The sequence below is a fragment of the Pseudoliparis swirei genome, chromosome 7, assembly GCF_029220125.1.
Source record: "Pseudoliparis swirei isolate HS2019 ecotype Mariana Trench chromosome 7, NWPU_hadal_v1, whole genome shotgun sequence".
Classification (NCBI taxonomy): Eukaryota; Metazoa; Chordata; class Actinopteri; order Perciformes; family Liparidae; genus Pseudoliparis; species Pseudoliparis swirei.
In genome coordinates, this window is record NC_079394.1 from 2,151,641 (window position 1) to 2,174,720 (window position 23,080).

Sequence of the window (23,080 nt, forward strand, 5' to 3'; positions counted from 1 at the left end):
GAAGGGATTTATATTACTTGTATATCCAACCGTTTATTCAGCTTGAACAATCATTATTTTTGGACATTTTCCATGTGAAATATAATGTCCTGTGTTTTTTTGCTGTCTTTTTACTCCAGGACCTGCGTCGGTGTTTATAGGGTCGGATCCAGAGGGCGAAGCGCGATACACGGGCCTTCTCCAGGACGTCCGCTTGTACGGTTCAAAGCTGAAGCGCAGCCACATTCACGAGCTTCACACCCAGCCTGCTAAAGCAGACCTGCGTAACATCTCGGGTTACCTACGCTACTGGCAGGAGGAGAGGCAGAAGTCGTTTGTGGTGGAGACCAGGGATGATGATGAGGAGGAGGGAGAGGAAGTGTTCTATCTCCAGTTGGTAGCAGCTCACGGGGGAGCGCGCCTCCCGTTCCCCAGACCCACCGCTACTGTGCGGGTCATGAAGAGCGACAATGCCAACGGGCTTTTTGGGTTCACTGGCGCCTGCATTCCTGACGTAAGTGCACAATATTTAGTCGGGGGCATTTGGTCGACCATTTGCAATGTAATGTCAATTTCACCACACTGCTATCAAAGGAATTAATAATCCTTCAAATAAACGAGAGTCTACGAGTACAGTAGCATTTGTAAATGTGATCATTGAGTTTCGTCTACGTATAGGAATACGTGTAATGTAAACCGATTGGTTCGACAGTCCCGGTCCTGCTGCATATTTAATCAGTCTTCAAGCATGGCTGCACGGAGAGCATGCTCTCAGTTTTTAGTTGGATTGGATCACGGGCTCTCGCGATGACCCGTCTCAGGTAGAGCGACAGCTGGTTGGGCTGCAGAAGGTCTGTCAGTCACGACATTCCTTTAGAAGTGGCTGAAGAGTTCCAGCACTGGAGATGGGAGATCTAGTTCCTTGTTGCCATCAGCGCGACAGGTGTCAGGGCCGGGGATGGCATTCCATCAGAACATAGGGGATCTTCTTTGTACCCTTGGTCCTTGAGGGATGAATTCAAGATTCAAGATTCAAGATTCAAGATGTTTTATTTGTCACATACACACACAGGGTGTGCAGTGAAATGAAAGTGGCAATGCTCAGCAGGAATGTGCAAGGGCAACAAGTACACACTATTTACAAATAAAAAACAACACAATATTTACAGTAAGTGTGTGTGTGTGTGTGTGTGTGTGTGCTAAGAGGGCAGTTGTGTGGGTCTATGGGGTCCTGGTGAGGCAATCCTGATGGCCTGAGGAAAGAAACTGTCTCTCTCTGTTGCAGCGTGACTACGGAGGCGCCTGCCTGACCGCAGCAGCTGAAACAGTCTGTTGTTGGGTGGTGAGGATCCTTCATGATCCTGGGCTCTGGTTCCTCCTGGTGTACAAGTCCTGCAGGGTTCTGCAGAGCCTTCCTGTCCTGAGCGAGCAGTTGCCAAACCAGGCTGTGATGCTTCCTGTCAGGCAGAGACTGAAGGACTGAAGGATCCTCTGGAAACTTTTCCTCAGCTGCCTGAGGTGGTAGAGGCGCTGCCTGCCTTTCTCACCAGAGTGTCTGTGTTTGTTGACCATGTCAGATCCTCGGTGATGTGGACTCCCAGGTATTTATATACGCCACTCTCCACAGTAGTCCCGTTAATCCCCATGTTGTACCTTCAAAGTCCACAATCAGCTCCTTAGTTTTGGTGACATTCATGATGAGGCTGTTGTCCCGCACCAGAGTGACAGATCAGCAACTTCCTCCAGGTAGGCCTTCTCAGATCAGGCCCACCACCACTGTGTCATCCGCAACTTGATGATGGTGTTGAGAACCTGGCCACACAGTCATGTGTACAGGAGTACAGTAGGGGCTGAGGACGCAACCTGGGGATTCAGGGTGAGGATTTGAGGTGTGTCTGCCCACCCACCTGTGGCCTGGGTCAGGAAGTCCAGGATCCAAGCACACAGGGGTGTTCAGTCCCAGCTCAATCAGCTTGCCGCCAGTCTGGAGGGACTATGGTGTTGAAAGCTGAACTATAATCAATGAACAGTAGTCTCACATAGCCCCGATGAGAGAGTGTGGTGTGCGATCAGCATCATCCGTGGATCTGTGGAGGAAGGGAGGAAGGCGCAGATGTAGTCCTTTATCAGCCTCTCAAAGCATTTCGAGGTGAGGAAGCATTCTTGGGCACAGGGACAATAGTGGAGAAGCATGTTGGCTATCAGGTGCTTCCCTGTCTAAATCAGATTGTTACTGTGCTGGAATTAGACATAGTTGGTAAAAACAGCTCATTTCATCATTCAGTATTTATTTCTCCCAGCGTTTTAGAATTTATCAACCTTGTATTCCGTTGTTTGTCCTTACAGACCACTGAGGAGGGCTCCACTATCTCTTGTGTGATGGAGCGTACGCGGGGATCTCTGGACCACGTGTATGTCAACTACAGTGTTACCGCACTGGAGAGCCTGGACAGTGAGATGCCAGCCCAGCAGGATTTTGTCAATGCCACTGGAGCTGTGCTTTTCATGCCTGGACAGCGCTCTGAGGTGTGTTTACACATCAACATACCATTTAAAATACACACGATGTGTCCAGTTGTGAGGATAAGCGGCATGGATAATGGATGGACGTCCAGTTTTAACCCTCCTGTCACCTTCAAATGTAATAACATATTTTACCCTCGGGGTCAATTTGACCCCAGCAATTAAAACCTCCAGAAAATTATTAGAATTATTATTGTTTCCCAAGTTTAAGTGTGAGGTACTTTATGTTTGTTTGTTGATACCTAAATAGCCTTTTAAATAAATAAAACAGTTGATATTTCTTATGTTTTACACAGTGAAAAACAGCCTGGGGTCAAATTGACCCCAAAGAACACCGATGCGTACAAGTTGTGTTCAGGACAGTGAAAATATATCATCATGTGAATTTTATGTTTTTCTAGTTGTCCCCAATAAATTAGGAAAAGTCATGAAATATGAAGCAAAAAACATGATGTCATTATGTTATATCATTTTTTTAGAGATGTTAAACATTGAATGGGGTCATATTAACCCCAAAGGTAATAGGAGGGTTAACAATCTCCCAAATGCGAATGTTTTTGGACAACTAGCCCCACCTAGTGGTTTGTTTGTTTGTTAACTGAATAATTTAACAGGTGCCAGTGGATAATCAAGTTTTTACGTTGGCGACTGACATTTTTTAAGGGTAAAGTTTGGACAAAAAAAGTATGGATAATAATGTATGCACATTTGTTTTATTAGGTCTTGAACCTGTTGGTGTTGGATGATAACCTCCCCGAGCTGGCAGAATCCTTTCAGATTACATTGGTGTCAGCAGAGTCCGGCGATGGGAAGCGTGGCTCCACCCCCACCAGTGGTGCAAGCGTCGACTCAAATACCGCCGTTAACACTGTCACTGTCACAGCTAGTGACCACCCCTATGGTATTCACTCACATGCCCAAAATGCATCACTGTTGTTGTTCCAACTTTGCAAGTTGAATCTGTACGATTACGTAAATGAAATGTAAATGTTCTCTCTCTCTTTCACCCTCTCATGTGCATCACTCCTACTTCCATTACACTTCCTCCCTACTTCTCGTTATATTCTCCCCGCTGTCCTCTCTTCTAAACATAACTATAACACACAAACACACACCCTCCACTAATCCAGGCCTGCTGCAGTTTCAGTCCAGCCCTCCAGGAGACGGATTGATCCCTCCAGCGTTAGAACCTGCCCACACAACTGTTAACGAGGAAGATGGACAAGTCCGGCTGATAGTGGACAGGGCCCAAGGCCTTTTGGGAAGGGTAATGGTCGGATACAGGACAACCCCATTCACAGCATCCAGCCCTGAAGACTACGAGGTTTGTTTCTACTAAGGTCTTTCGATTTACGGATAGATACACATCGACATTTTGCCTGCCTCCCTGGTTACCTCTTGCTCTGTATTCCTCTGGCAGAACTCAGAGGGCATGCTGGACTTTCTTCCCGGAGAGAGGTCCAAGTTTATCGCGGTGACCATTGTCGACAATCCTGTCCCTGAGCTGGAGAAGATTTTTAGAGTGGAGCTCTACAATGCTGATGGAGGAGGTGAGACATACAAGCCCATAGTCACAACAGAACGGTTTTCATTAGTTACCAATCTTAGCCTTTTTTCATTCTTTACCTATCTTACTTAGAGCTGAACCAACCCTGTACTCTGTGCTTCTGTTTTGTGTGTTTTGTGTGCCGTGCTTCTCCTACCCATGCTCTACCCACCCACCTGCCCACCCACCCACCCACCCACCCACCCACCTGCCCACCCACCCACCCACCCACCCACCCACCTGCCCACCCACCTGCCCACCCACCTGCCCACCCACCTGCCCACCCACCCACCCACCCACCCACCCACCCACCCACCCACCCACCCACCTGCCCACCCACCCACCCACCCACCTGCCCACCCACCCACCCACCTGCCCACCCACCCACCCACCTGCTGCCACCCAATCTGCCCACCCACCCACCCACCCACCCACCCACCTGCCCACCCACCCACCCACCCACCCACCCACCCACCTGCCCACCCACCACCCACCCACCTGCCCACCCACCCACCTGCCCACCCACCCACCCACCCACCTGCCCACCCGCCCACCTGCCCACCCACCCACCCACCCACCCGCCCACCCACCCACCCACCCACCCACCCACCCACCCACCTGCCCACCCCACCCACCCACCTGCCCACCCACCCACCCACCCACCCACCCACCCACCCACCTGCCCACCCACCCACCCACCCACCCACCCACCTGCCCACCCACCCACCCACCTGCCCACCCACCCACCCACCCACCCACCCACCCACCCACCCACCCACCCACCCACCCACCCACCCACCCACCCACCCACCCACCTGCCCACCCACCCACCCACCCACCCACCCACCCACCCACCCACCCACCCACCCACCCACCTGCACCACCCACCCACCCACCCACCTGCCCACCCACCCACCCACCCACCCACCACCCACCCACCCACCCACCCACCCACCCACCCACCCACCCACCCACCCACCCACCACCCACCCACCCACCCACCCACCCACCCACCCACCCACCCACCCACCCACCCACCCACCTGCCCACCCACCCACCCACCCACCCACCCACCCACCTGCCCACCCACCCACCCACCCACCCACCCACCCACCCACCCACCCACCCACCCACCCACCCACCCACCCACCTGCCCACCCACCCACCCACCCACCCACCCACCCACCCACCCACCCACCTGCCCACCCACCCACCCACCCACCCACCCACCTGCCCACCCACCCACCCACCCACCCACCCACCCACCCCACCCACCCACCTGCCCACCCACCCACCCACCTGCTCACCCACCCACCCACCCACCCACCTGCCCACCCACCCACCCACCCACCCACCCTGCCCACCCACCCACCCACCACCCACCCACCCACCCACCCACCCACCCACCCACCCACCCACCCACCCACCCACCCACCCACCCACCCACCTGCCCACCCACCCACCCACCCTGCCCACCCACCCACCCACCCACCCACCCACCCACCCACCTGCCCACCCACCCACCCACCCCACCCACCCACCCACCTGCCCACCCACCCACCCACCTGCCCACCCACCCACCCACCCACCCACCCACCACCCACCCACCTGCCCACCCACCCACCCACCTGCCCACCCACCCACACCACCCACCCACCCACCCACCTCCACCCACCCACCCACCCACCCACCCACCCACCCACCCACCCACCCACCCACCCACCCACCCACCTGCCCACCCACCTGCCCACCCACCCACCTGCCCACCCACCCACCCACCCACCCACCCACCCACCCACCCACCTGCCCACCCACCTGCCCACCCACCTGCCCACCCACCCACCTGCCCACCCACCCACCCACCCACCCACCTACCTACCTGCCTACCTACCTGACCTACCTGTCTACCTGCCTACCTACCTGCCTACCTGCCTACCTACCTGCCTACCTACCCACCTGCCTACCTACCTACCTTCCCATTTGCCCTTCGATCTCTACTCTTCCCGTGTGATTCACCGCGTGTGACACTTGCTTGATCCTCGTGTGTGATCAGTGGATGAGTTTCTGCGTAGTGAAGGAAGTGGTAGTGGGGAGAGTGACTTCCTATTTCCATCCTATCACCACCATGGTAAGTACACCCCTCCCTTTCTCCATAAACTGCCTATTCTCCCCATTCCTCCCTCCCCCCACACCCACATCACTTCTCACTACCTAAGTTGGATATCTCAAAATCAAGTTTCATGAGGGATCAAGTACGTACTTGCAGAATAATATTGTTGGCTGGTTGGATAGAATTGTTTAAAAAGATTTGGATTATCCTCTGAAAGCTCAGTCTTGAGTGATTATACATGCATAAGTGTGTGTGCCTTTGCGTGTGTGTTAAATTGTGTGCAGTGTTTACATTGTACTGTGACCCCTGTGAAAAGTACCCAAGGAGAGAAGATGTGGGAAAAACAAACAGCCTTTCATGGGCAGCCAGCGTTCGTTGCTGACAGAGACCTCAATGTGTTACACACTGCTGCCACCTATTCTGAAATAACCCCCACACACACTGCCATCTCAGTCTCATATATCTTGCCCATAACATCTCTATATATGGTGGTAAGGAGGTGTGTATTATTATTATTAGGCTATTTTTATTTAAATCACTGGCTTCTTTGAATAAAAGATGATTGTCCCATTCACATTCCTTCCCATTGGGTTCTTTTTATCTTTTTATTCTGAAATAACTCCCACACACACTGCCATCTCAGTCTCATATATCTTGCCCATAACATCTCTATGGGGATTAATAAAAGTGTATATTATTATATATGGTGGTAAGAAGGTGTGTATTATTATTATTATTATTATTACGCTATTCTTATTTAAATCACTGGCTTCTTTGAACAAAAGATGATTGTCCCATTCACATTCCTTCCCATTGGGTTCTTTTTAAACTGAAACTTAAAGATTCTAGCAGAATGGACTACTAAAAAGCAACACATGGTTATATCTGGTATTTTGTGTGCAGCCAGTTTGGGAGCTGCGTCCCGCATCACGGTGACCATCGCTACGTCGGACGATGCCCACGGAGTATTCCAGTTGAGTCCTGAATCCCTGGCTGTTAATGGGACGGAGCCTGAGGATGGACGTAGCGCTGTGGTCCTGCAGGTCAGTGAAATATTAGTGTACATTTCGGAAGTTCCCAGACATAACTATTTCTTTATATTTCTAATTACAAGTCACATTTAAAAAAAACACACAATGTAGGATTAAGAATTGTTTTTTGTCACCATGCTATGTTTACTTGTTCTCTCCTAGGTGGATCGGGCCTTCGGTGACCTCTCCAATGTAACTGTGTACTGGGAGGCTGATCCGAGTTCTGAGGGGGAGCTACTCAGCAGATTTGGGAACATCACCTTTGGTGTAGGTCAGACGTCGAAGAACATCGTCATCGATGTGGCCCAGGACGACGTCCCTGAGCTGGACAAGAGTTTCAGCGTGTCCTTGGTTAACATCACCGACGGCCGTCTGGGTGTCCGAACATCTGCTACTCTGACTGTGCTCGCCAGCGACGATCCTTTCGGTGTTTTCGTATTCGCGAATGTGACGAGGTCCGTCCGACTGCCTGAAGCTGACGCAACTGTCTCGCTCACCATCCTGCGACAGAGGGGCCTGATGGGTCAGGTGTGTCCATCTGTAGAAGCTTTAGAAACTTAATTGGAAGCCAAGAAATGTTTATATTAAAACACTTGTGGTTCTGTTTATTTGTTTTTTAAAATAAATATATAGCAGAATCCAATCCATGTAGTGGATGTATCAACTAATATGCCATTTTCCATTTCCAATAGGTGCGAGTAACATTTGGGACACTGAATGAGGACGATCCGGAACCTTACAGAACCCCCGGGGTGGGCCGAGCGACCGAGGGGCGGGATTTTGTTCCCCTCCTGGATTCTGTTGTGTTCTTGGCCAATCAGAGTGAAGCAAACATCACCCTCCGAGTACTGGATGACGAGGATCCAGAAAGAGATGAGTCCGTGTTTGTGAAGCTGATCAGTGTTCAACTCATCAAAGGAGAGCAGGAGCGGCTCAGTAAGACACCGACACCCCCACATATTCAAGATAGAATCATACATCGATCATATTCTAAACTGATGAAATATCCTCTTACTGTTTCTTCCAGTTTCCACGTCTCCTTCACTGGGCCTCAGCACTGACGTCGTTGCCCAGGTGATAGTGGAGGCCAGCGACGGTGCTTTTGGAATCCTGCAGCTGTCGGCGTCCGCCGTCAGTGTCGCTGAGCACTATGTTGGGCCCATAATAAACGTCACACGTGTTGGGGGGATTTTCGCTGATGTTTCCGTCAAGTTCCGAGCAGTGCCTTTGACCGCCAGAGTCAGTAAGTGTTGGGAATGGAGCGTGGATTTAAATCGTTCTCTCTATGATGTGTGTGTGTGAGCAGGCAGGCCATCATGCATGTGCACGTGTGTAATCCCAAAGGTGAAGACTACAGTGTGGCCTCCACTGACGTGGTCCTCCTAGAGGGGGAGTCCAGTAAATCGGTACCCATCTATGTCATCAATGACGTGGTCCCTGAGATAGAGGAGACCTTTCTCATCGAACTGATCAACCAGACCACCGGCGGCGCTCTCCTGGGGGAGCTCACGCGTGCCATCATCACCATACTGCCTTCTGATGACCCCTTTGGCGCCTTTGGTTAGTCGACATTATCCAGGATGTGTTCTCGTCATCTTATTTTGACCAATTCTAAACGTTCTTCCTTTTATTTCTACGTAGTCTTCCAAGCTGTTCCAGTTACCATCGAGGAACCAGGGTCTAATTCCATGGAGGTCAAGTTGCCCATAGTCCGTAATGCTGGTACTATTGGCACAGTGGTAGTCCAATGGCAGGCCACTGTCAATGGTGAACTAGCCGTGGGGGACATCCGACCTACATCGGGAGAGGTTACATTTGCTCCTGGAGAGACCATGAAGTTGCTCTGGGTGGAGATTTTAGCTGACGATGTACCTGAAATCACTGAGGTAAGAACCTGACAGTGAAAATGCTACTGAGAATTATGTGACAGGAGATGTCTTTTGAAGTATTTTACATAATTTGAGTTGCAATGTTTATCAATCCCCTTCTGTCTTTTCTAGATAATTAAGTTGGAGCTTATTGGTGCCAGTAATGGAGGAAGCCTCGGAGCCGATACGTCTGTTAATATAATAGTGCCTGACAATGACAATCCATACGGGACAGTGTACTTTGAACAGACCGTTTACCGCCTTCAGGAGCCACTGGAGGGAGTTTATAGAGCCAACATTACTGTCCTCAGGAGGTACTTTAATAGTATTGTTTTCTTCTGTATTAATGGTCTTATTTGAAGTTTGTATGTCCTCTTACAAACTCACCTCTTCCTGTCTGCTGTCTTTTCTCTGTCGTCCCCCTTGTCTTTATTCCAGAGGCGGTCACTTTGGTCGCTTGGAGATCGTGTACAGCACCTCTGAGATGGACATTGTTGGCATGGCTCAAGCTGACGGCCAGAATCTGCTCATGTACTATAACCTCCCGAAACCAGGCGTTCCATCCGCCGCCCCTCTGAGGACAGTGAACATCACTGGTCAGGGAGACCCCCCGGCTGCGTGCGCTGCTGCCTGTCTGAGAGAGCCTGCTTGCCAGGCCTTCTCGCTGTCATCAGCGGTGACCTCAACATCCTGCACTTGGGTGACTTCAGGGGTCGATCAGCTGACATCTAAATCTCAGGTTATGACGTATGTGAAGAACATCACTGCAGCTGCTGTCCTGTTCAGTGCCCAGGCTGTGGCAGGAAGTGATTACACCCCGGTAACGGCTCAAAGGGCCGTCATGGAAGATGGATCACGGGTTGCCAACCTCACAGTCCCAATCTTGACTGATACATTTCCAGAATTGGATGAGAGCTTCTCAATACAGATCTTAAAGGTAACAACCCCAGTGTTATATATGGTTTATTTTGTATTTCACACATTATGTTTGAACTGTATAACAAATGCAGTGTTTTACCTTGTATTGTTTTAAGGTGGAGCTGATGAATCTGACGGTGGCGCAGAAGAACCTGCCCTCCGTTGGCCAGCCAGACAAAGCTGTGGCCATTATAGGGATGAATGGAGATGCGTTTGGCGTATTTTTGATCTACAGCCTCAGTCCCAACACCACTAATGAGGGGCTCTACCTAGAGGTTCGAGAAGAGCCAATGGTTGTGGTGCCCCTCGTTATAGAGAGGAGAGGAGGGAATCTGGGCACTGTCACCGTAGAGTGGAGGTTCGTTGGAGGAAAGGCCACGCCGGATGTTGACTTCACTGCTACTGGAGGGATTCTGGTCTTTGATGGTATGTGGACCACTCTCTGATTACTAACAGTATTTAGTTTAACTCCCTATTAAGAATGATTTCAAAACCAACATCTTCTCATGAATGAATCAAATTGAACAGCATGTCGTCTCTGCCGACAGGTGATCTGAAGAAGACAATCGAGGTTTTTATCAGAGACGACATCGAGCCAGAGGACAACGAGAGCCTCATGATTGGTCTCGTTAATACGGAGGGAGGAAGTCGGATCCTGCCCAACTCTGACACTGTAACCATAGTGATACTGGCCAACGATAACGTGGCTGGGATAGTAGGATTTCACCCAGACTCCCGTTCTGTCATCGCCAGAGAAGGTGTGTTGCTATTTTTTTATGATATGCGAGCACTTTTGGATCGTCGGTTTATTCAGTCTGCATGTTCAAGCACATTATCACCCACATAGTTTGTGGTCTTCCTGAGTATAATCCATACGAGTTGCCGCCACTGTCATCTACACTAGAAGAGAAGCAGTTCAAATCAGAAGTCCATAAATGTACACTACCGTTCAAAAGTTTGGGGTCATCCAGACAATTTCGTGTCTTTCATGAAAATTCACTTTTATTTATCAAATGAATTGAAAATTGAATAGAAAATATAGTCAAGACATTGACAAGGTTAGAAATAATGATTAATATTTGAAGTATTAATTTTGTTCTTCAAACTTCAAGCTCAAAGGAAGGCCAGTTGTATAGCTTATATCACCAGCATAACTGTTTTCAGCTGTGCTCACATAATTGCACAAGGGTTTTCTAATCAGATATTAGTCTTCTAAGGCGATTAGCAAACACAATGTACCATTAGAACACTGGAGTGATCGTTGATGGAAATGGGCCTCTATACACCTATGGAGATATTTCATTAGAAACCAGACGTTTCCACCTAGAATAGTCATTTACCACATTAACAATGTATAGTGTGTATTTTTGATTAATGTTATCTTTATTGAAAAAACAGTGCTTTTCTTTGAAAAATAAAGACATTTCTAAGTGACCCCAAACTTTTGAACGGTAGTGTATCTATCTGTACAAATGTATATTTGAACTTATTTTTCATATTACAGGTGAAAGGCTGTCCCTATCAGTGTCGAGAACCGCTCCAGGTCTGGGTAATGTCACCGTCGACTGGAATGTACAGGGGCCCCTCGTCGACCGGACCTTCACCCAAAGCTCAGGGACACTGTTCTTTACTGAGGTAGATACTAGATGGAGGTCATTGAACGTCGTATCACTTTAGCGATGGAGCGATGCAGACTTTTCCACGCATCAGCATATTGTGACTGAGCTTAATTTGTCCAGCTGTGATTTGTTGTGTCCAGCAGTAGTTATTTATTTGAGGTGTGTCTCCTACAGGGAGAGCTAAATAACACCATAGTCCTGCAGCTTCTTGACGATGCCACACCAGAGAACAAAGACGAATACAAAGTGTCCTTGTCCAACACACAAACGTTTGGTAATGCATCTGCTCTTCGTTTTTCTCTGCGGTCGATATTAGTGCATGAAACCGCAAAATAGCCAGAGTCGGAATTTATACACAGATTAACGTTCCCCTGACTTTCCCCCAGGTGTTGTGGTGACAGGTCATGCTACCCTGGATGTTCAGGGCAGTGAGGCGGTGCTTACTGTGGACACCAGCGATGAGCCCTATGGGCTGCTGACTATCGCCCCGTCATCCATGAGGGTGACCACAGAGGAACGGGACCGAACTCTAAACATCTACGTCAACAGAGAGTTTGGAGCCTCAGGTTTGTGAACACAAACTTTTAAAGTAATTTATTACATTCTTTTCAGTGTGACTGATATCATACCTACATGTGTGTGTACAGGAGCAGTGAATATCACCTATGAGGTGATGAAAGGTTCTCTACAAGACGTCTCCCAGGTGGAGGGTTCTCTCGCTGACCCGGGACTCGACTTCATCTCTGGTACTGGTTCTGTAATCCTTCAAGATGGACAGACTTCTGTCGCCATCTCTGTCACCATACTGGAGGTGAACATTGACTTTCTTCCTCTCTATAATTTTTTTTCTTCATTTGTTTGAATATGGAATTTAAAAGCTGACCTTTTTCTTTATTAGGACGACATTCCTGAGTTGCAGGAGTTCTTTCTGGTCAACATTACATCAGCAGTACTCATCACGACCCTGGCCACTGTTTTCAAACTAGGTACGGATACATTATGTGGCGTAGAGCTGATCTGTTGTTACTAATTTTGGTCTTTCACCTTTGCTTATCCTAAACAGTTGTGCCATTAGTTTCAAATAAAATGTGAAATCATTTGTTTATTCCTTTCATTGTTTATTTATATTTTTGTTCTGTTCTATTTCTTTATTTTATATTTTGTATAGGCTGTTTACATCTTTCCTCTTCTTTCCTCTTCACAATTTCTCACCATTTTCTCTGTTTGATGAGTAGAAGTTGTGTATTGCACATTGCCAGGTAAAATATACATTCATATGTTCTCAAGCTTAACGTGTACACTACCGTTCAAAAGTTTGGGGTCACTTAGAAATGTCTTTATTTTTCAAAGAAAAGCACTGTTTTTTCAATAAAGATAACATTAAATTAATCAAAAATACACTCTATACATTGTTAATGTGGTAAATTACTATTCTAGGTGGAAACGTCTGGTTTCTAATGAAATATCTCCATAGGTGTACAGAGGCCCATTTTCATCAACTATCACTCCAGTGTTCTAATGGTACATTGTGTTTGCTAATCGCCTTAGAAGACTAATGTCTGATTAGAAAACCCTTGTGCAATTATGTTAGCACAGCTGAAAACAGTTATGCTGGTGATATAAGCTATACAACTGGCCTTCCTTTGAGCTTGAAGTTTGTAGAACAAAATTAATACTTCAAATATTAATCATTATTTCTAACCTTGTCAATGTCTTGACTATATGTTCTATGAAATGTTCAATTCATTTGATAAATAAAAGTGTGAGTTTTCATGGAAGACACGAAATTGTCTGGATGACCCCAAACTTTTGAACGGTAGTGTAGTTTAATGTATCATACTCCTGTATGGTGCATCTTACTCCTGTATGGTACATTAAACGACAACATTGTAGTTGACTATCAGGACGCACCATGGCAAAGCGTGATAGCTAGTGCTCCTGCTTCTGCCTAATCCCAAACCACAACATTCAATTTATGAATGAGTAACTTTAGAAAGTGCTGTGTAGATAGAATACTACAGACACACTAGCGGGCTCCCAGAATACTATCGTACGTCTGCGTGGAGACGCACGGGACACACACGGCTGTTCTTTTGACAGCGGTCATTATGTGGCTTGGATGGGGTGATTAATGCTTTCCGTGATTGAAGACGCCTGGGGATTTGGTGGGAGGCGAGGAGCACTGCAGGGTGAAGAAAGAGAAAGCCAAACTAAACCCGCAGCTGGCCTCCTAGTGTCTTGGCCAGAGTGGCTGGGCGAAGACTATTCAGGGGGTCGTAAATCAGTCCACCCAAAAGACTTCGCTGCTCAGCCTCCCAAGCCACTTACAGGAGATGCTTCTTAGCTGTAATCCTGACGCAAGTTAGATTCTCTACAGTTTCCTGTTGCATTTCTTTCTGTTGGGGCTTGTGCTGCAGTTACAGCCCACAAGTTGTTTTCTTACTGGATGATGTTATTTCCTCAGACACTCAAGGTTTGGTGGCAGAGGTTAGCATCGCTGCTAATGATGGAATACGAGGAGTCGTTGAATGGACAAACACTATGTAAGAAATGCATCCACAAATAGTACATTTCTTCTGTCGATTTGCTCTCATTGATTTTCTCATGCAAATATGTTCTGGTTTCCAGGTTCGAAGTGAATGAAACAATCGGAGTACTCACTCTGGTGGCTTACAGGAACAAGGGGACGTATGGAAATGTCTCTCTCTTCTTCTATGCTCAGAACCTAGAAGCTCAACAGGGACTGGACTACAACACCAGTGAAATGGTCAGCGATGCACAGTAATCAAGCAATACTCACTATATGACCCAGATAGTTACCCAGTACATCATATGATACTTGTTGTAGCTTGAATATCCAAAGGGGCTTGGTTGGTTTTGCTCCTCATCCAAAATGACTCGAAGAAGCCCGTTGGATGAGAGCCAAAAGGTTTTCACGGTTCCTCACAAGTCCAGTGGCCCCTGACTTGGCCACTCCAGTGAATTGTATGTACGTATCAGCATGACGTTTCTAAACCAGAAAAAAAAAACATCTGTCCACACAGATGCTCCATTTTGTGGATGGCGAAAGGCATAAGTTTGTAGAAGTACAGATCATCGATGACGCCGATCCAGAGGGAGCTGAGAGGTTTCAGCTCATCCTGTCCGAGCCTTCCCCGGGGCTGCAGCTGGGAACCAATACCTCAGGTAGATATGAGGGCAGGAAAGAGTACAACAGCATGAGACAGTAAACATTCACTTCTCGTACATATTCAGTTCACATATACAATGGTCAAAATAGAATAACATGTAAGGTCAAAGAGGTTTTGTGTATTGTAGAACGTAATTCTGGGATTTAAGTGTCTTACTTGCATACATATCTTTTATTTCTGTTTGTATCTATTAAAGAGAAGTTTTTATGTCGAAGGACCCCAAGAAAATCAGCCCAGTTTGGCACACAAACAACATTCTTTATCAATAAACGTAATAGTAAAGTACAAAGTGACCTGCTATAAGAAAACAATAGAGTGAGTGATCTACTCTATCTCTTATTTACATCACATCAGGTACATTACAATACCTTGTTGTGTAATATTGCTTATTTGACTGCATTCATTAAAATGGAACAAAAGATCAAACACAATGATACAAGCTTGTTGACTCATCATTTACTTTGGCTCCCGTCCGTCAAAGAAACTAAAAACGCTGTATCTCAAAAAGGGAAAACTGCGTGATATGGCGACTGTGGGTCAGTGGGTAGCAGGTCCGTCTTTCAATCAGGGGGTTGGAGGTTCAATCCCCGCCCTAGTCGATGCGTCCTTGAGCAAGACACTTAAACCCTGTAGTGTTCCCTGTAGCTGCTCTATGGTGTGTAAATGTAACAGGATTGTAAATCGCTTTGGATAAAAGCGTCAGCTAAATGACGCGTGATGTAATCTAATGTTAGAGATTATAATCTTGAGTTGACGATGATATTATCTTCCTAAACTACATGTTTCCTTTTTCTTATATAGCCACAGTGAATATCCTGGCCAGTGACGATGGACACGGTGTCATTTCATTCAACGCCAGCGAGCATTTCTTATTGAGGGAGCCCACATCTGTGTCTGGGCTGAGTGAAAGCGTGGCAGCGCTGTACGTGGTTAGGAACCCCGAGAAAGGCACATTTGGTACCGTGACCGTTCAGTTCACCATTACTGACGCCAACGGCAGTCTAGCAGAGGGCGATGTGAGGCCAGCACAGGGGTTTGTGGTGCTTGAGGATGGAGCCAGATTTAAGGTGAGGGAGAGTACACTTTTAGAAACAGCATTCACAGACATACATGACATAACATGTGCATTCCATTGTATTTCAGATGCTGGAGATATGGGCAGTACTCGATGCTGAGCCGGAAGGGAATGAAACCTTCATCGTGAGCCTGTCCAGCCCAACAGGAGGAGCACGGATGGGGGACCAACTCAAAACCCTCATCACCGTCTTGGAGAACTTAGCTCCCTCTGGCTTGTTCCGCATTGGACCTACGATCAACAGGTACCAATGCAGACGATGAAAGATCATGAAACTTTGAATATCAAAAACATTTGCCGTATATAATGCTAATTCTATGCGTAGCTGTGAATTGTGTACAAATCAAAAGGACAAACATACAAAGCCTCTTGCAAAACTGTGTTTGTGTCGTCTTATTCTGTGTGTCGTCTGTACAGAACCAACACAGAAGTGGTTGCTGATGAAGGTGGCATGGCGGTCTTCCTCACCGTGTCTCGCAGTAATGGACTGGAGTCGTCTGTCAGTGTGGAATGGGAGATGCAATCGGACACAGCTACTGCCACTCGTGAGACCCATAGATGTCTTAATCCAAAGACAAAGGCCCCTCTTTTCGTCTGCTGTTCGTTTAATCCTCATTTCCTTTCAGTAACAATGCAAATGTGATTCTTTTTTAAATAATTTCTTCTAGAGGGTCATCTCCCAGTGATGGGTGTGTACCAGAGCTTTGAGGACACTCCCACCTCATCTTGGTGCTCCCTTCCTCAAGGGCCTTCCTTCCTGGCTATGAGGCTGGATAGGAGGCCCATTGTTGGATCCTCCCACACCTTGGCCACTCTTTATCGGTGGCAAGGGGTCTTTGTGCCGGTCGAGGTCAGCACTCAACACGATTGTCTCTCCAAAAGCACATGATGTACCGATTGTGAACACATGTATTCGAGGGTGAAATCCAGTAGGAGCTTGATCAGCTGTGAGCCGAAGCTCACCTGTTCACATTAAAATCTCTCTCCCTCTCTTTTTGTCATTAAAGTCTGTCAGGATTCAGGACCCAAGCTCTTGTGTGGGGTTTGCAGTGAACGGCTCCACCTACATCGGAATTACACATCGTGGTTCTCCTTTTCACACTGCGGCCAACCTCAGCATCTTCAAATTGCAGATGGACCTCAATCTCACAATGGTACGTACAAACCCAATGATGTTAAGACTTTAGCAATCTTTTTTTTGTATATTACTTTCACTTTTGTAGTATTGTATTGTATCATTTCCAAATGATCTGAGGCAATCATATCGTTTTAGGAACAAACCCTAGCAGTCGAAGCTCTGGATGTGAAACACTTCTCCACGGAAGGCAGAGATTATCTAATAGCATCAAGCCAGGTGAGGCCGAGTGTGCCGCTGTTTGGACATATTTGTAATAGTTATCATTAAAAGCGGGCAACAACGTCTCATTGGATGAATGTCAATGTCGCCTTATACGACTGTACTCAAGGTTCTGTTATTTTGTTTGTTTCCCGCCACAGATTTTTGTTTGGGCGGGAGGTTCCTTCACCCTCCTCCAGACGCTCGACTTCCCAGAGAACATCCTCAGTGTCGCTCCATTCACTCGTGCCGCTGCTCCCTACCTGTTGGTGTGCGTCAACAGACAGACCGCCAGCTGCCTCCTGCTTCAGTGGACCAGCGGGAGATTTGAGAACCCACAGCCTCTCCTTCTCGCTGGCAGAGCGATTCACGTGGAGACGATCGACACTGAGGCAGAGGACACTCTCCTGCTGGTTGTTATCGAAGGTGACCTGTCGCATACTATTCATGAATGCTGTTGTTTATTTTGCACATTTGAATAACTTCTGTCAGTAGTTTATTTTTTAACGTTAGTAAATTGAATTCGATGAGTTGTGTTTGTTTGTTATTGTATGTTTTTTAAAAGGCTACGGTGCCGAGATTACAAATCGAAAAGTGGCCTACAATTGGAGAGAGGTGCACTTAGTCTACTGTATTTTTAGAAGAAATTTTTGTTTTTGCAATAATGAGATACTGTTTTCTGTGGTTCTACTCTAAGTGTATTTTCGAGAGGATTGTGCAGCGGTTAGATGCTGGTTAGGATACTACCAACAAATCAGTGATACTTTATAAGACTCACAGAAACCGTTCCAGACAAAACGGCCTCGTTCTGTTGTCTGTTTGATGACACAATTTGCAATGTCGGTCACATCGTATATTTATCCTACGCTCTGTATATTTTGATGAGACATAATCTCTCTGAGTCTGCACAAGTGGTGGATTTTCTTGGTTTGGACCTGTTGTGGGTTTACTGGAAAGGCCTTAGTGTGGCGCAAAGTAGAGCCACAGAGGGACTGAGAGGTTGTAATTTGTCAGTCTTGGGTGTGTCAGTCAAACCAGCCCTTACTTTACATAAACATGCTATTCCAGCCTGAAAGAACATAAATCAATGTGTTATTCAGTGCATTCCTGTATCTTTCTCTAGGTCCTCCTCCATCCTGTGTGGTATTCCAGTGGAGCTCAGGGCAGCCGTCACCACAGCTGTATCAGTCCATTCCTCATCCAGGCCTCACCTCTATTCACCCCTTCACGTTATCTTCTGGCATCAGTAAGCATCCATGTCATAAACTGCTTTGTTTGTCTGTAAAGGCAGCTTTTATTTTTGTTTCATTTTTTAAAATTGGCCAGACAACTTAATTAAATGTTTCTCTTCCTCACAGCTTATGTCTTGCTAGCTGGAAGAAATGGCTCGTCACTCTACTCCTGGAGATCGGATGTCGACCTGCTCGCCGTGATCCTGAGGGCCCCTCCAGCCATTAGCTTCTTCTCTCTCGTGGTCACATCCCTCAACACCAACAAGACCCTCTTGGCTTCTGCTGAGGAGAATTGCTCCACTGTCTATGAATTCACTTCTGTCTCCAATCAGTCTGATTTCATACCCAGGTACCCACATTGTTTCACAGACAAGCCGGTTCTCACCCAGAAAAGCAAATCCTGAAAGTGAAATAAATGATGTTTGCTTTTTCTTTAATTTCTCATGTTCAGTTTCGGGGAGTTGCACTTTGCACCAGGTGACAGCGAGCTTGAGATAGCAGTGAACATCGTAGACGATGACATCCCCGAGGAGCAGGAGTACTTCCAAGTCAGTCTGAAGAATCCAAAGGGCGGGGCTGAGATTGGATTTGGTGGTCAGGTGACTGTCATTGTCCCAACCAATGACGATGCCCATGGAGTCATCGGTTTCGCTCAGGTAAACAGATAAAGAATAGACTTTAAACCGCCTGTGCATTTGTCAATCATGTTCAGAAGTAGTTTGATTATAGCCATTTTGTTGAACCTCAATGTACATACACCATATCAGAATAATTTAAATGGCATATTTAAGCATTACCACAAGCTGTTGAAATATGGAAACTCACTTTTATTACCTCTCTGCAGAATTCTCTATCTGTGGAGGTGGAGGAGTTGGAGCAAAGTAATCAGATTTCTCTCAGTATGGAGAGGAAAAGAGGGACTTTTGGCAGACTGACCGTTCACTGGGCCGCCGATGGCAACCTGGCAGACATCTACCCCACTTCAGGAGTGGTGAGTAAAACCTGCCCTGCTGTCATAATAAAGACATTATAAAGACATTACTGTATGACTTGACAACATATTTGAACAAATTAAATGCTTAACAAAAAAAAAAGGACAAAATTATAGCGCAATGTGATGAATTTCTGAAATCAAGTTAACATGCGTATTCATATCCGAAGGTAACATTTTCTGAGGGACAGTCGGCGGCCATCATCGCACTGACTGTGATAGCAGATGGCGTCCCAGAGCTGAGAGAGAGTGTCACCATCACCCTCGTGGACGTGACCACTGTGGGGCTGCAGGACCTACGACAGGCTGCAGTCATCGACACGCAGCGGGCAGTAGCTCTGCTCACCATTCTACCAAATGGTTCTCCCTACGGGGTGATTGGATGGCATCTGGACTCCCAATTCACAGTAACACAAGAACCACAGAGTAAGAGTAGAATTCATATTGCAAGAAATTCATAAATGAGTGATGATTTGTCTGGATCACAGTGCCGAGGACACTTTATTACTGTAATATTTTACAAATGAACTTTTTCTAAGCTGTTTAAAGATATCCCTAAATGTACCTTAAAAAATGGTTCCTGGAGGTTTAATTGGTTGCTCATATGAAATTTTTTTTTGCATAAGGTTTCGAAAGTAGGGTTTGCAGAAAGCACACGAGATCTGCAAAGTAACGAGGATTTGACTTAATTGTTGTGTTACAACACAACAATTAATCCCTAAATGTCAGAAAAGTCCAAGTAGTGGAGAAGCATTTATATTGCCCTGCATGTATTATTCAGCTTAACTTCATGGGATTTATAAAGACTCAGGTTGTTATTTCCATCTTCCACGACATGACAGCTCTTAGGAATATAATCGTAGTCCTGTGTTTGATATATTTTTTTCTCCTAACTCACAGGGTTTCCAGTCAACGTGACTCTCTCTATCGTTAGGGAGCAGGGCTCTTCAGGTGAGGTGGAAATCCATTATCAGACCAGGCCGGCCCTGTACCAGCCCCCATCCAATCAGGCCGCTGCGGGACAGGACTACACTTCCAAAGACAACACCATCATCATGATAGATGGTGCTACAGTGGTCCTTGCCACTGTCACAATCCTACCGGTGAGAAGACAGTGCTGAGTAATAGAGACGTTTATGAATGTACTTTGAGTAAAGAAGAATGTGCCAGGAATAGGACGAAGGTTTTGCTTCCACCAACATAAGAATTAATTTGTTTACGAAACATGTAAAACCAAGAAATCAACTATAAAACAAACTTAAAATGCTATCAATATATTAGATGTTCTTTCAGCCATTCAGACTGTTATGCAGATACACTCCTGTTTCTTGCCTTCGAGATGATCAGCCCTTTGAACGCCCAAACACTCGTCTGGTGCGGCAGCCGACACACACCTGGCATCTACAGGCTTGTCTTGTGACTCAGTCTGGTTACATGTTGCATGCTTCATCCTGAAGTCAAGGAACAGGATCTGATAACCTCTGAAAGGGTGTTGGTGAGGAAAAATTGTGCAAAAACAGAAATTACTTTAAATCTCAGGGCAATAACTGCATTTATGTCTGTGTCAGTTTGACTTTTTTCTTTATACCTGCTTTCATGGATAAAAGCCTCCAGTGGAAAAGCATATTTGCATTGCGTGGAGTTAAAATTTGATGGATTTTCACCGTAGAATTCACCGCAAAGATGTGCGTGTGGTTGACCCCACTTGGCACTGCCCACATTCAGCATGAATATGTCCATACCAGCATACCATGCATTCTAAATGTGCTTCTACGATAGAGAGAGAGAGAGAGCATATTTTTTTGTGTGTGTGTTTTCTAAGGATGACATTCCAGAGCTGGCAGAGAGTTTCTTGGTGAATATCACCAGTGTGGAGCTGGTTGGAGGGTCAATGGGAGCGGGGCAGCCCACTGTGAAGAGGCCTGGCATGGAAGTAGCAGAGGTCACGATCCAGGAGAACGATGACCCTCGAGGGATTCTGCAGTTCGATGTCTCTGAGGTGAGCGCGGGGTCATCTCCGTGACAGTGACTTGCTCATGAACATGAATCGGATGCATTCTTAATCATGATCAAATAATCTGGTTTTGAAACCTGGAGAGTCTCATCAGGAACTACACATACTCCTCATAATATTCAGTCCAAATTAAACATTATTCCCGAACATTTTGTCCAGGATATCCCTGGAAGCGTGCTGGCATATGAGATTCCACCACCAGACAACGTCCTCCATCTGTCGGTGGTGCGCCTCGCCGGTACAACTGGTAGACTGGTCATCTACTGGGAGGCTCAGCCAGTCACTGCTGATCTGAGCGATTTCAGCCCCTCATTTGGGAACGTCACCTTTCAAGATGGGCAGGTAAATGGATGAACTGTCCTTTGATATCACATCAAGCCCGTGATGTGAAGCTGTCCACAAGTCGTTGCATACGGAGCTTCCAGGTTGTTAGCTTGTGTTTCACTGTCCTCATTTTTAGAGTAATGCTACGATCGACATCACCATCTCGGATGACGACCGGGCGGAGACTTTGGAGACCTTCAGAGTGACTTTACTGCGTGTGATTGGCGGTGCTCAACTGGGCGAAGCTACTTCTGTCACTATCAGCATTCCACCCAACGACTCACCGCTCGGGCGATTTGGATTTCAGGAACTGGAGGTGATTTCTAAACTTACTGTATATACTTTGGGACACTTTCTCCAGTAACAGATTTGTGGTCCACCAGGACGTAAACAAATTTACCTCATTTAGAGTACATATTAAACATTATCTTAAATCCCTCTTATATCACAATGATTCTCAAATTATCCCAATCATTGTTTATTTACCAAGTACGTTGCACATAACTCTGTGAAAGGTGCGTAACATAAATAGACATAGAATAAAACGATAATAAAAACAATAAACGTGCAATAATAAATACAGAATTGAAAGATAAATATGGTAATCAAAAAACAGTACTTTAAAACAAGTATATATTATAAAATAAAAGTGGCATATGTATTTTAATAAAGAAAAGATGTGTTAGGGTGTTGAAGGAAATATTACATTTACATTACAGCTCATTTAGCAGACGCTTTTATCCAAAGCGACTTACAATAACTGAATCAACCTAGAGAACAAACTAAGAACAAGAATACAGAAATTAACATTTCTTCAAGAAAGTCGAACTACAAAAGTACCATAAGTAATACCATAAGTAATACTGTAAGTAATACCATGAGTAATACTATAAGTAGTACCATAAGTAATACTATAAGTAAGAGCCATTTCAGTGCCACTGAAGTGCTAATCTGTGTTTTAATCCAGATATAGTCTGAAGATGTCTTTTTAGTCTCCGGTGAAGATGTAGAGACTTCCTGCTGTCAGTGGGGAGCTCCTTCCACCAATCAGGAGCCAGGACAGCAGACAGTCTGGATTTTGAGTGATGAGCTCGAAGAGTCACGAGTTGTTACTACACTGGTCTACATGTATTGTGTTCTGGTCTTGTTGCTTTGTCTCCCCCTCCTGTTGTCATTCTCATACTTCACAGACGTGCACACCTGTTCCTGATCACCCCTCAACCATTCCCCTTTAAATAGTCCTGTGTTTGTTCGGAGTGTAGTGCGGTCTTTGGTTGCTGTGGAGCTTTTTGGTAAACTCTACTGTTTCATTTGGTAGCAGCC

At 46.5% G+C, this 23,080-nt stretch overlaps 1 protein-coding gene across 1 annotated transcript in view; it reads left to right on the top strand.

Annotated features, from left to right (window-relative positions):
• The window catches only part of adgrv1 (adhesion G protein-coupled receptor V1), a 127,221-nt gene that overhangs the window by 18,545 nt on the left and 85,596 nt on the right, over nucleotides 1–23,080 (top strand). The window contains exons 21-60 of the mRNA XM_056420042.1: nucleotides 120–493; nucleotides 2,326–2,505; nucleotides 3,223–3,403; nucleotides 3,633–3,826; nucleotides 3,923–4,052; nucleotides 7,062–7,201; nucleotides 7,352–7,717; nucleotides 7,882–8,125; nucleotides 8,217–8,432; nucleotides 8,534–8,749; nucleotides 8,831–9,075; nucleotides 9,190–9,371; nucleotides 9,496–9,994; nucleotides 10,092–10,401; nucleotides 10,524–10,733; nucleotides 11,480–11,610; nucleotides 11,769–11,868; nucleotides 11,981–12,160; nucleotides 12,242–12,405; nucleotides 12,493–12,580; nucleotides 12,830–12,853; nucleotides 14,059–14,137; nucleotides 14,223–14,361; nucleotides 14,639–14,780; nucleotides 15,587–15,852; nucleotides 15,929–16,104; nucleotides 16,278–16,405; nucleotides 16,529–16,710; nucleotides 16,868–17,014; nucleotides 17,134–17,214; nucleotides 17,358–17,622; nucleotides 18,320–18,442; nucleotides 18,555–18,777; nucleotides 18,880–19,084; nucleotides 19,273–19,419; nucleotides 19,590–19,845; nucleotides 20,320–20,522; nucleotides 21,242–21,418; nucleotides 21,593–21,775; nucleotides 21,894–22,073. Coding sequence (XP_056276017.1) covers nucleotides 120–493; nucleotides 2,326–2,505; nucleotides 3,223–3,403; nucleotides 3,633–3,826; nucleotides 3,923–4,052; nucleotides 7,062–7,201; nucleotides 7,352–7,717; nucleotides 7,882–8,125; nucleotides 8,217–8,432; nucleotides 8,534–8,749; nucleotides 8,831–9,075; nucleotides 9,190–9,371; nucleotides 9,496–9,994; nucleotides 10,092–10,401; nucleotides 10,524–10,733; nucleotides 11,480–11,610; nucleotides 11,769–11,868; nucleotides 11,981–12,160; nucleotides 12,242–12,405; nucleotides 12,493–12,580; nucleotides 12,830–12,853; nucleotides 14,059–14,137; nucleotides 14,223–14,361; nucleotides 14,639–14,780; nucleotides 15,587–15,852; nucleotides 15,929–16,104; nucleotides 16,278–16,405; nucleotides 16,529–16,710; nucleotides 16,868–17,014; nucleotides 17,134–17,214; nucleotides 17,358–17,622; nucleotides 18,320–18,442; nucleotides 18,555–18,777; nucleotides 18,880–19,084; nucleotides 19,273–19,419; nucleotides 19,590–19,845; nucleotides 20,320–20,522; nucleotides 21,242–21,418; nucleotides 21,593–21,775; nucleotides 21,894–22,073 — 7,676 coding nt within the window. The remainder of the gene's footprint in view (nucleotides 1–119; nucleotides 494–2,325; nucleotides 2,506–3,222; nucleotides 3,404–3,632; nucleotides 3,827–3,922; nucleotides 4,053–7,061; nucleotides 7,202–7,351; nucleotides 7,718–7,881; nucleotides 8,126–8,216; nucleotides 8,433–8,533; nucleotides 8,750–8,830; nucleotides 9,076–9,189; nucleotides 9,372–9,495; nucleotides 9,995–10,091; nucleotides 10,402–10,523; nucleotides 10,734–11,479; nucleotides 11,611–11,768; nucleotides 11,869–11,980; nucleotides 12,161–12,241; nucleotides 12,406–12,492; nucleotides 12,581–12,829; nucleotides 12,854–14,058; nucleotides 14,138–14,222; nucleotides 14,362–14,638; nucleotides 14,781–15,586; nucleotides 15,853–15,928; nucleotides 16,105–16,277; nucleotides 16,406–16,528; nucleotides 16,711–16,867; nucleotides 17,015–17,133; nucleotides 17,215–17,357; nucleotides 17,623–18,319; nucleotides 18,443–18,554; nucleotides 18,778–18,879; nucleotides 19,085–19,272; nucleotides 19,420–19,589; nucleotides 19,846–20,319; nucleotides 20,523–21,241; nucleotides 21,419–21,592; nucleotides 21,776–21,893; nucleotides 22,074–23,080) is intronic.